The 12,659-nt window shown below is 44.3% G+C and overlaps 1 protein-coding gene across 1 annotated transcript in view; it reads left to right on the top strand.

Moving 5' to 3' along the window:
* Positions 1-12,659, top strand: part of EPB41L4B (erythrocyte membrane protein band 4.1 like 4B) — a gene marked incomplete at its 5' end in the record, with an annotated part of 113,210 nt that overhangs the window by 23,485 nt on the left and 77,066 nt on the right. Inside the window, one exon of the mRNA XM_025041254.1 lies at positions 9,139-9,243. Within this exon, the coding sequence (XP_024897022.1) occupies positions 9,139-9,243 (105 nt within the window). The remainder of the gene's footprint in view (positions 1-9,138; positions 9,244-12,659) is intronic.

The raw sequence follows: 12,659 nt of genomic DNA, 5'->3' as shown, positions 1-12,659 counted from the left end.
AGGGAATGAATAACATGTGCTCTGTTTTACCAGAATTGAATTTCCAGGAGCCGCCCAGACTGTCTCTGTCCCTCCTCACTACAGTGTCTTGGCTTCTGTGTTAGTTTGTGAGCAAATTGACTTTCCATTCTTCCACCGCTTTCCTACCCTCCAAACGAAACAGGAATCGCCTCCCCACCATGAGGTCTGTACATATTGGACCTTGTATCCCAGCCATGGCTCAGACCATTCATGAAGGAGATGCTCAGTATCCGTGTGTTGAATTGGGCTTAAGAAATATTTCTTGTTTGCAGGACACGTCGCATGTGCCTGGCGCCAAAGAGGCAAACAAGTTGACTAGAGAAGTGGTATGATGAGGTAGAAAGAATCATCTCCTCAGAATCGGGAAGGCTAGGTCCTGATTCTATTTCTGCCACTTATAAGCCACTTATATGAACTTGATCACATAACTTTTCTGAAGCTAAGTCTGCTGCTCTGCAAAATGGGGTCATGGAACCTTGGAAAACATTGACTCGCTCCTAGCTGGAAGGTGGAATTTGTAAACTGGACATCCTGGCCCTAAAGCCAACAGATTATTGATTTCTGCAGGGTCTTTACATCACTTCATTTCAGTTTGGAGTCACCAAATCTTGCTGATGGCTGAAATGGCACAGTAGTCCCGCTTTATGCGTTCCAAGACCCCCAGTGGATGCCTGAAACCAAAGATAGTAACGATCCTTGTATATAGTGTTTCTTCCTATACATACAAATCTATGATAAAGTTTATTTGTAAGTTGGGCACAGTAAGAGTTTAATGACAATAACTAATAATAAAATAGAACAATTACAACAATATATTGTAACAAAAATTATGTGAATGTGGTCACTCAGTTCAGGAGTTCCCTTGCTGAAATCTTCGTAGAAGTTCAATGCTTTGTGGCACAACACGGTGCTGACAATCAGAACACATTTTCTGTTCACATCCTCCAAGCACAAATTTAATACCTTTTCCGTGTTAATTAAGCACTTATCACCCACTGAGGCTATAACTTCTGCAGTTTGAGGTGCAACAGCAAAACTAGCACAGATTTTTTTTTTCTTCCTAATTTCACAGATAGAAGATTAAGACTTAACATAGATCTTAGCAACCTCAGCCTATTTTTTTTCTTTAAGTTGTGAACTTTCGCCTTTTCACTTAAAGGAAACACTTTATGTCTTCTCTTTGGCATATATGAATTCTCAGTGTTACTACTTTTGTGCATTGGGGCCATTATAAAGTAAAATAAGGATTCTTTAAACACAAGTACAGAGACACTGCGACAGTCGATTTAATAACCAAGACTGCTATTCAGTGACGAACAGATAGGGAGCATCTGCAGTGTCGAGACACTGGACAAAGGGATGAGTCTCGTCCCAGGTGGGACCAAGCTGGACAACTGGAGATTTCAACACAATACTCAAAACGACATGCAATTTAAAACTTATGAATTGTTTGTGGAATTTTCAATTTTCTACTTTAAGGCTGTAGTTGACCGTGAGTAACTGAAACCATAGAAAACGAAACCACAGGTGAGGGGGGACTACTAGATGTTGAAATTTCAAGGTAACTTTATTTGGTAATTTCAGATATTTGTGTTTATGACATCCCGGAGTAAACAGTTTACGTTGTTTTTGATGACTTAAGAAGCGATAACAGTGGGAACAGAGACCTGCACCACTTTGTGTGTGTGTGATAGCGAGTGTCCTACTAAGGCTCACAGAAAACTAGCAGGTTACCAAGTTGTGAGGTTTTGGGACTGAGCTAGTAACTAACCATGGAATTAGCATTTCATAGAAACAGTTGAAACAGGCCTTGAGGCAGATGCTTTCTGGGAACTGCTGACCAGGAAGCCAACTGATGATCCTAGGTGGAGTTTTGAGGTTATTTAAACTAGGGGTGTTAAGAACTTGGAAAGAAAGGATTGATCTCTCGGGACCAACTTACGTTTACAAAAATCCCCAAACTACCCTAGCTTCAATTTTTCTTTAAGTGGAATTACTGGACTACTGTCATGGACTTCCCGTACCTCGATTTTTGTTAAGCATTTTACAAAAAGCACCTTGTGCTATTCCTGTGGACAAGTGAGAGAAATAAGCTTTGGGTGAAAGTAATAATAATTCTTTTGTGTGTACGGGACACTGTAGTTTACAGTGTATACTCATTTACTTCTTTGCTTTTTTACTAATGCAACAACTTAGCAAGGTTGACAGGACAGATAAGAGTCCTCATTTTTCAGATGAAGAAGTTGAGACTCATGGGGATGCCTAAGGTCATGGTCATATTGCTAGAAAAGGCAGAACTGGGTTTCCAACCCATTTTTTGCCTCTAAGAGTCTGGGGCATGGCCCACCTTGGTACAGCTGTGTATATTCATACCTGGGTTGAGGCCACCATCAGATGGGTGGTTCTGGTACCGGAGAACCAAAGAAAGACACCAGCTCCCATCACCATCCCTCACTCCCTCCTGTGTATCAAATATCTCACGTGTTGTAAAATTGGTATCAGTAACTGGTATATGGGATAACAACCTACAACTCATGTTCTTAGCAGGATAAATAATGGGCCAATTTAATTAGATGAAATTTAATTGGAACAAATGTAAAAGCCTGCACTAAGGTTTAGAAACCCTCATCACAATATTTTAGTTATTTTTTTAACTCATATATAAGCATCTGGAATTTAGTAATATTTTGTGTGTATGAGGCCTAGCATTTTCATTAGCCGTAGGGATAATTGGAACAAATGTAAAAGCCTGCACTAAGGTTTAGAAACCCTCATCACAATATTTTAGTTATTTTTTTAACTCATATATAAGCATCTGGAATTTGGTAATATTTTGTGTGTATGAGGCTTAGCATTTTCATTAGCCGTAGAGATAGGCCACAGTGCAGCATGATTTCCAAAACACCAGTTCTAGGCTGCATTAGAATGTAAGGGATCCAGAAGGGGGAATGGTAGTATCAGCGTTCCATACTCAAGTCCCAGCTTTCTCTAGAGAATTCTCGGCAGAGTTGGACCAAGAGGATCAGAGTTCTGAAAAGTGGGTCATTCGAGGACAGTCTTGGGAACTGAGGATTCTCCTTAATCCACATCAGCCGTTATGTTTATTGAGCTTCAGAATATCAGATGGTGCACAGGCAAAGATGAACGTGACAGGGTGCTGCCAACAGGTGTAACGATGACTTGAAATTGGCCACGGGGACTGGTCTGCTGCAGGAGGGGTTAGGAGTGGGGATATAGGAGGAGGGCACCCAGGTAAAGCCATGGCGTGGGACTGCTGTGTACGTTTGGGTGTGTGTCATAGCTGGAGAACACGTTCCAGCATTCGACCGGAGCCAGGGTATGTGTGGGGCCCGAGGGAGACAAAACAAGTATTGGGTTGGGCAGTATTGGTTGTGCAGAGTCCCTGACACTAAGCTGAGGAGCCTCTGGTGGATGTTCTTGTGCAAAAATCGCAACTGAGATGAGGACTGTGTTCTGTGAAGACCATTCTGGCAAACACAGGGAAGACGAGTTTAGGACAGAAGCACTAGAGGTAGCAGGACCAGTCGAGGGTGTTGCTGTGGTCCGTACGGGGCGATGCAGCCTGAGCCATGGAAAAGGATGGAGAGCCTTTCTGAAGATGGGTGCAGAGGGACATGCCATCTTGGTGGATGTGGAGCAGGTGGGCGGAGGAGACCTCGTGTCCCTACAAGGAGATGGCTCCTAAAATCCTTTCACTGCCTAGATGCCATGCTTTCCATTTTAGTTCACAACTAGGATGTATCCACTGGACTGGTACACTCACACACAGCTTATTTCCTCCTTTCAATCCTACCTGCTATGCCTGGTGTTTTAGGCTGTTGAGACTAGCGAGATTTGGATGGATTGGTTTCTCTCTTCTCTTTTCTCCGAGGACCACAGTCGACCTGTGACAGTCTGCTTGGGTCAGGTTGCAGTAAGACATTGTCCATTGCATCTTATCTAAGAGAGTCAGGATAGTTAATTTATTTGAGGGGGACAGTTAAGACATCAGCTGTCCAGCAGTCTTCCTTATCAGGAGCATGGCTGGGAACCTCTGGCTGGCCAGCAAAGATATCACAGTGTCCATACCTTTCCCCGCTGGCTGCCTGCCTGACTCAATCTTTAGTTGGCAACCTTGTACTCTTATTTCACACATGATTTTAATGGGCTTGGTTATTTTTAGCTGCTGTCAGATCAGAAAGAGTTGCTACAGAGAGACATGCTGACTCAAAACCACTGGTTATTGGTCCCTGTGAAAAGTGATGTGAGGAAGAAGAGCTAGGCAAGGCAGATGCAAGATTCACTCTCAACCCTGCTGTGTTTGAAGATGGCTTGCCATATGTGTCGTAAAGTAGATGGAGCATCATGGGATTCCAGTATGGTGATTTGGACTTAGTAAGGTTTTACATTTAGTGTATTCTGCTTAGGAAGGCAGGGAGATAAGTGGCTTGCTACCTATGGTCTCGATGACTTTGCTCCTCAGGAAGGACCTATTTGGCGAGGGTTTGCTGTATAGCTAGCTACTCCCTTCAAGACTTTGTGACCCCAGTGTATGCCAATACCTAGAATAATGGCTGGCATTTCGTAAGCAATTGGTAAATATTTGTCGAATAAAGGATTCGACACAGAGGGGGAGATCTAGTTAACAGTGAGGCAACAAAGAATGGCTTCGAATCTTGTCACATTAACGGATATCCTTTTGTAACTGCTAGACAGCACTTCACATAATGGCCACAAAATTGTGTTTAGGTAAATGGCCTTGGAAGTGCAGCACGGTTCCCTAGGCTCTTGTTCCTGGCATACTTAATTTGAAAAGATTTTAATGAGTGTATTCTCATTTTTAGTCCTGCCACTTGTGAAATAATCAGTCTGTTGTTTGTTCACAGCCCATCTAGAAAACCTGTTTCTTGGCCCCAGACCCCACATATCATCCATCCATCCATCCATCCATCCATCCATCCATCCATCCATCCATCCATCTGTCCATCCATCCATCCATCCATCCATCCATCCATCCATCCATCCATCCATCCATCTGTCCATCCAGCAAACAAACATTTATGGAGCGCCTGCTGTGTGCCAGCTAGACACTGTGCTTTGGGAATGGAGGGAAGGAGAGGTGGTGCTCAGATGAACACAGCTGGACCTGCCCTCAGGGAGTGCTCAGTCTGAAGTCAGACAGGCAGCTGTGGTGCAGTGTGATAAGTGTATGGATAAAAGAAAGGGCCTGCCTGTGGGAACACAGAAGAGGGGGCACTTGCTGCTCTGGGGCAGAGCGTAGAGCTGGGGAGGCCACTGAAGGAGGGAATGTTTGAGCTAAGCCAGACGTGACAGTTTCAAGGGCTTCTAGGGGCTGCCTTGGGTGGATTGTCCTGGCGGGCAGTGCACCTGAGTTCTCTGGAGCCTTCTCAGTTGTGAGAGTGGATACTCTGCAAGCCGAAAGAAGTGAGAGATGGTGGGTTTAAGTCCTGTGGCCTTGACCACCCTACCCTTAAGCCACTGGGACCTCTGTTTTGAGTACCTCTCTATTCCAGCCCTCATAATTTTATCAGATTCTTTTTGGAGCTGTAAAGGGCCATTGGGAATTCTCTCTTCCAGCAAAAGAGATGAAAGAGCATACTTGGTGAGGGGAGGCAGGCAGAGGGAGGTGTTTATAGATGAATAAAAATGGTATTTCCTATCCGCCAGAGCCTGTCTGCCACCTCTAAGTCAGGCGAAGGGTCTGCTGATAGAGGATCCAAACTGGCTTGTCAGAAGGGACTCTCCACCCCTGCAAAAGTTCTTTTCCCAGCCTGTACCTTGAGTTCCTCCTAAATTAAGAGCCATTTTAGAAAGACGTCAGAAAAGATTTGGAATGACCTGTAGAGAAACTTTGGCTGACCTCCCTCATCTGCCATGTGCAGAACTGCGTTATTCCCCCTCTCCATGCCACACCCCCCGCCAGTTCTTCCTCGTGAGCATTAAAATTACATACCTGGATAGTGAGCCCTGAACCAAAATAGACTCAGGTGGGGAGCAGGTTGAATATAGGACCAGTTGAGTGTTGGTAGCCCTATATATTCAGGGCACCTTGTCCTATTAGCAGCTGCAGGAGAAGCTCAGGACACCATATGGATTTGGGTAAATTATGAATTGTTTCAGGTCGTAGTTAGTGGTACAATCTGAGACTAGAGCACGGGTCTCTTGTTTCCTCCTAGCCCAGTTCTTTCTGCCACACCCTGCTGTTCAAGCTTCACTCTAACTAGTTCCATCCCAGTAGGAAACCTGCTAATGAGTCATTGGCACCGTGATAATAAGTGTTGCATAGGGTCAATAGCGCTGGATCGTAATAGGAAAAAATATATCCAGAAGATGGATTGTTATGGGCTAGGAGGAAGAGTGCCAGAATGGTGATTTTTTTTTAAATTATATTTGCTAACAACTACCAAATCGGTGTTAAAAAAAAAAAAAAACAACAACAACCAAAAACAAAAACAAAAAAAACCTTGGGAAGAAAACCATCCACAGTTTCTCTATCCTAAAAGCTATTTTAGTTTTGGCAAATTTTCTGTTTTATCAAGCAGCCCATGTATAACATGTACGTATTTTTATGTAGTTGGAATTATAGCTGCTTCTTCCGTTGTAGTCTATTTATCTAATGTTGTCCTACGAATTTTCCTTATTTCTATCTCATCTTTATAATTATCCTTCATAACGGCCAAACAATGTTCCGAAGTTTTGGTGGCCCCAGTTCTGTGTCCCTGTGATTGGAGTTCAGTTGTTTCTTTTTGCCCACCCTCCCCTCTTATTTCTTCGATAATGCTATAGAGAACATCACTGCACACCGAGCCGTCTGTTTTCTGTCAAATGGTTGCCTTCAGAGAAGTATTTTCAGAAGAGGAAGAGTCTGAAGGAAAGAGGCGGAAATCTAGTGACATAGTTTTGATTTTTGTTTATACTTTTTGTCACCATTGTTTTGTGTATAACATATACAGAACTACAAAAAAAAAAAAAAAGTACTGTATAATGAATTACCAGAAGGCAGACGCCCTGGTACCACCACCCAGGTCCAGAGCTGGAACCCTGCCCGCCAGCCAGAAGTCTACCCTGAGACCCTCCCAGTCCCATGCCCTCCCGGCCCCAGGAGCAGCAACTACCCAGGCTTTATCATAACCGCCTCTCGACTCTCTTCCCAAGTGTGCATCCCGGAACATCGCAGTTTAGTTTTGCTTTTTTTTTAAAAAAAGTCTTTTAAATCCCTTTTAATCTGTAGGTGTCCCCTCCATCTCTTCTCTTCCCTATATTCTGTTTGTTGAAGAAATTGGGTCATGTGTCCTGAGGAGTTTTTAGAATTTCCCACAGGCTGGATCTCGCTCTCTCTGATTGCAGCCCCAGGTAGTTTAGAACATTCCTCTGCATTTCTTGCAGTCAGGCAGTTGGATCTAGTGCTTGAATCAGCCCCGGGCTTGATTTTTTTTTTTTTTTTCTTGAGGAGAGAGAGGCATGGGGAGCCAGATTCTGTCATGGATGGTAGAGTGTTTTTCATCAAGAAGTGCATGATGTTTGGTTGTCCCCTGTTGCAAGGCTGGCAGCCACTGCTGCCCAATACTTAAAGCCTACCATTCAGGAGAAGTTGCACATTCATGATACTGCAGTCCTATTATCCCTTCTTCATTTATTTGTTGGAACACTTCTATGAAGGAAAGCTCTGCTCCTTTGCTGTTTTTTTGTTTGTTTGTTTGTTTTGTTTTTTGCTTTGTTGAAATTCACGTACCATACAATTCATCTATCTGAAATGGTACAAATCCAGTGATAACCCTGCTCACTTAGCTGTCACCACACAAACTCTACATCCCTAAGCAACCACTACTCCAATTTCTATCTCTAGATTGACTTATTCTTCACATTTCATATGATATGTGGTCTTTTGTAACTGGCTTTTTTCACTTAGTGTAATGTTTTCGAGGTCCATCCACGTTCTAGCATGTGTGTCAGAACTTCATTCCTTTTAATGGCCAAATAATAGTTTGTTTTATACATAAGACCACAGTTTATTCATTCATCAATTGATAGACGTTTGGGTTGCTTTCACTTTGGGCCTATTATGAATAATGCTGCTGCGAACGTTTTTGTACAGCTTCTGTGTGAACATGATGTTTTCATGTTTCTCGAATATATCTCTACCTAGGAATGGAATTGCTGGGTCAAATGGTAACTATGTTTACCTGTTGGAGAAACTGTTAGGCTGTTTCCCAAAGTGGCTGCACAATTTACATTCTCATCAGAAGCATATGAGGGTTCCAATTTCTCCAACATTTGTCATTATCAGTCTTTTTTATTATAGCCATCCTAATGTGTGTGAAGTGGTATCTGATTGTGGTTTTGATTTTCATTTCCCTAATGAGTAATGATGTTGGGTGTCTTTTCATGTGCTAATTGGGCTTATGGAGAACTATCTATCTGTCAATCTGTCTCCTTTGTTTATTTTTAATTGAATATTTGCCTTTTTATTATTGAGTAGTGGTTCTTTATATATTCTGGATAGAAATCCCTTATCAGATATATGACTTGCAAAAAAAAATTTCTATTCTGAGTTGTCTTTGTACTTTCTTAATGTCTTGGTGTCCTTCGAAGCACAAGTTTTGAATTTTGATGCTGTCCAGTTCATTTTTTCTTTTGTAGCTTGTGCTTTTGGTGTCATATGTAAGAAACCATTGCCTAATCGAAGGCCAAGAAAATTTGTGCCTATGTTTTATCCTGAGAGTTTCATACTTTCAGCCTTACACTAGTCTTTGATCCATTTTGAGTTAATTTTTGTATATGCTGTCATCTACTCTTTGATTACCCAGTGCTACAGCTAAAGGCAAGATCAATGCTTGATTTTTTTTCCCTTCTTTATTTACCAGTTTCACAGTAAGGTGTTGTTTCCTATGAAGTTGCTGTTTGGCGTTTTTTATTTTTGTTTTGTGTCTTTGGGACCGCTTAGATCTAAGTGCGAGTTTGTATTATAGTAAAGCTAATTAAACATACACACATGCAATACGCAAAGAAAAGTGATTTTGTTTTGTTTTTAAAAATTTTTTTGTTGCTTATTCAGCTATCACATCCTAAATTTTCTTCTATCCAATTGCCTTCCAGAAACATGCCAAAGGCCAGGATTTGTTTGATCAGATCGTGTACCACTTGGACCTTGTGGAAACAGATTACTTTGGCCTCCAGTTCCTTGACTCTGCCCAGGTCACGGTATGTATTCCTTTGATTCATTTCAGGACTTTCAGATTGGCTTTTCATGTTAATCGCAGATCCACTGTTGCTAGAAATTGGTAGAAGAACATAGAAGTACAGCTGTGATGTTGTTGCCGTAACGAGCACTGGGATGGTGGTGAGGGTGCCTGCCTGTGTGCAGTGCATCCACGATGCCCCACCTTTGACAGCCAGGAGAGGAAGAACGTTTATGTCGTACGTGGGGATGCGTTAGGGAAGCATTCCCATGCATAAGGATGCAATATGGGCACATTTCTAGAGTAGGTAGAAATCATTATAGAAATTCTTTCAGTGGAGCTGCTTTTATTTTTAACCAGCAGAAGAGGCTTCACCACCATCTTCTTGTGAAGTAGTGCTGGGCGTAGAGAGCAGGCGCTTTGAGCACAGCTGAATCCCAGCCAGGCTTGGGGTGGGGTGGGCGGTCGGAGCTGGTCTTGGCATTGCTTGAGAACCATCTTGCAGGCTCCAGGAGGTTGTGTTAGGTCAGCAGAGACTTCCCTTGCTTTGCCTGAGACGGGACTTTTCCTAGCGTTGATGCTAGACTGAGTGAACTTTATGCAGCTCAGCATCAGTCATTTAGAAAGCAGGAATGACTTCGGAGTCTCCCTCCCCAACCAAATCTAGCTTTGGTTTTCAAAGGTGATTTATTCAACAGTCTAAAAATATTTACTGCGTGCCTCTTATGCACTGGGCCCCATTCTAAGCACTGTGGATAAAACGATGAACACATATATAACAGGTAGTAATAAATGTTAGGAAATATACAGCAGACTAAAGAGGAAGACAGAGGCAGAGGCAGTGCTGTTTTAGACAGTGAAAGGGTGCGTTCCCTGCTAGGAGATGCTTGAGCTAGAGACCTGGAGCTCCTTCATACATTCTTAAGCCTTTCTACCTGAAAGACACTTTTTAGATACTTCCTGGGGGGTGGGGGGGCAGGGGGGCATGTCACTGTTGTAAAGTGAAGATGCTCAAAATCGATGCCTGGGAGTTGAGCCTGTTTGAGAATGTTAGTGCGATGTCGAGTCCTCAGATGACATGGTAGAATCGGGACTTGAATACATCCTGGTTATAGTGCCTCCTGGGTGGACCCTGCCCCTGCTCCCAAAGGATGCCACCTCTTCACCTTCAGGACTTCCTGTCCGCTGACAGCCCATCCCCTCACCCCGCCCCACCCTCCATGTTGCTTTGAACACTTCAGCCACCTCCTCGAGTTAATGGTCCCCATCCCTTCTCCATCTCCCAGCTGCAGACTCTTAACTCCGATTTGCCAGGGCCCTGGGGAGGGGCAGACCAGCTCTTCTCTTTCCATCTCCCTGTCTAATTCTGCTTTCTTTGAGGTGGGGCCCCTCAGTGCCCTGTCCTCTGACCTCAGCACTGTCTTACTCCCTCAAGGCCTCTGGCAACCTCAAAAAGCTGCTGATCCTTAACAATATTCTGGACACTGTTTTCTCTCATTAAAGCGCTTCATCTGACCACACCTCACCCAGATTCACTGTGGGTCCTCTTAGACACCTCTTCACTCCAAGATCCGGAATTCTGTTAGTCCCCATTCCACGATAACTTGCCTTGATTCCATTTTTTACAGTCCCTCTAATCTGGGCTTGGCCCACAACGCTCTCCTCCTGTCTTATCCCGCCGTTTCCCAGCCTCTCCCTGCCTTAGCCTTCCTCCTGACTTGGCAAAGCCTCCGCTTTCTCACCTGTGTCTTCACTTGCCCTTTGATTCTCCTGCCCCCATGACTGTCCCCTGGCCTCCCCTTGACAGTCAGGCCCATCTGTTTCCTCTGCTGCTTCCAGGCTGCCAGGCATTGCTGGAGAGTCACAGGCTGTGCCTGTTGGCACCGGCACAGATCCCAGGTTCAGCAAAGTCCAAGCCCCCAAGCTGCTCTGGGAGCCTTGTTAGCCTCTAATGGACTTTTAAGTACCCCATGGTTCCTCTTCTGAATCTTGACCATAGACCTGTCATCCAGTCCCCACATTGTTCTCGCAGTTGGCCTCACCTCCTGCTTAGCTAGAAGACCGAGGTCACGTAGCTAAAGCTCGTTTTGTTTTCCCCTTGAGACAAAACAGCGAGTGCCGTTTTGGGAGGGAGTATGCCTGTTTCTCCAACATTTCCTCCTTGTACGTGCATCAACAGTTCCATTTCCAGTTGCTCCCTGAATGCCGAATTTAGGGCGCTCCTTTCTGTCTCCAGCATCTGACACTTGTCGGCCCTCCTCTTCCCTGAAACTCTTCTCCAGTCTGCCTTCTCCTGTGTATCTTAACCTGTGTAATACTTACGTGATATTTTTGATTTCAGGATTTCGACTTCAGCCCTGGACTGGGAGTCAGAACTGGCTGGCTCTGCCCTTGACTGGGCTTTGGATAAGCCATCTTTTCTTCCTCGGTCTCAGTTTCCTCATCTGTAAAATAGGGTTCTTGGACCTGTTCTCCCAAGAGCTCTTCCAGTTCTAATGTTCAGTGATTCTGAGTCTAAAGGAGGAGGTAGACGTGTCTCCCTCACCTATCTTTTCTACTTAGAAAGGAGATCTCTGTCATTTCTGTCATTACAGCCAGGCACTTGTTGCCCTAGTGGCATGTCCTCATCCCTAGGTGACCCTGTTCCGGCCATTCAGATTCCCAGAAAGCCAAAGATGTGACTCCACTATGAAAGACTTTGCTGTGAACCTCTGCTCACTTGGCTGCCAGGCTGTCCCGTTCGCTGGCGCCCTGTCACTGTGAGGCAGGAGGGATGTTCACGGCAGGATCCAGGCATCCTTCCCAGGCCAGTCACCTGCAGATGCTCACAGTCTGCAAGCTCTAATGCCTTTCCAGCATCCAGCTCTGTGAACATGACGTGCTTTCCTGACCCACAGAAGCAAGTGCAGGGTCCTCATCTGCCTGACTCGGAGGATCCAGGAGAGGTGCAGTGGCGGCAGCTCTCAGGAACCTTCTGCTCATCCGTGTGATTTAAAGCTGGGCTCCTTATAGGCTGGATGCTGATCATGCCCACATTTACCTCCGTGCCTTTACTTGTGCTGGTTCCCCTTCTGGAATACCCTTTCCCACTCCATTTCAACTTCTGGCCATGCTTTAAAATCATCTCAGGTGTTTAAAAAAAAAAAAAAAAAAAGACCATCTCAGGTGACATTCTGTCATGCAGCACGTCCTGAGCTCTCAAAGCGTTTTTCCTCCTTCGTGTAAACTTTTGAGCTTATTTTTCCTTCTGTGGCAGCTTGCTCATTTGCCCTGGGGTTCATTATTTGTGTATAGAAACAAAACCTTTCTGATTAGACCATCAGACTGAGAACTTCCTCTTCTTAATTCGGTAACTTAGTCTTTAGCCACAGAAAGGATGTTAGGAGCCATCTGTCAAACTTTTTCATCTTCTAGATGATGGACCCAAAGCCTTAGACC

This window comes from Pteropus alecto, unplaced genomic scaffold (assembly GCF_000325575.1).
Source record: "Pteropus alecto unplaced genomic scaffold, ASM32557v1 scaffold111, whole genome shotgun sequence".
NCBI classification, from domain to species: domain Eukaryota; kingdom Metazoa; phylum Chordata; class Mammalia; order Chiroptera; family Pteropodidae; genus Pteropus; species Pteropus alecto.
Note: the sequence above shows the minus strand (reverse complement) of the source record. Positions and strands in the feature narration are given on the sequence as shown.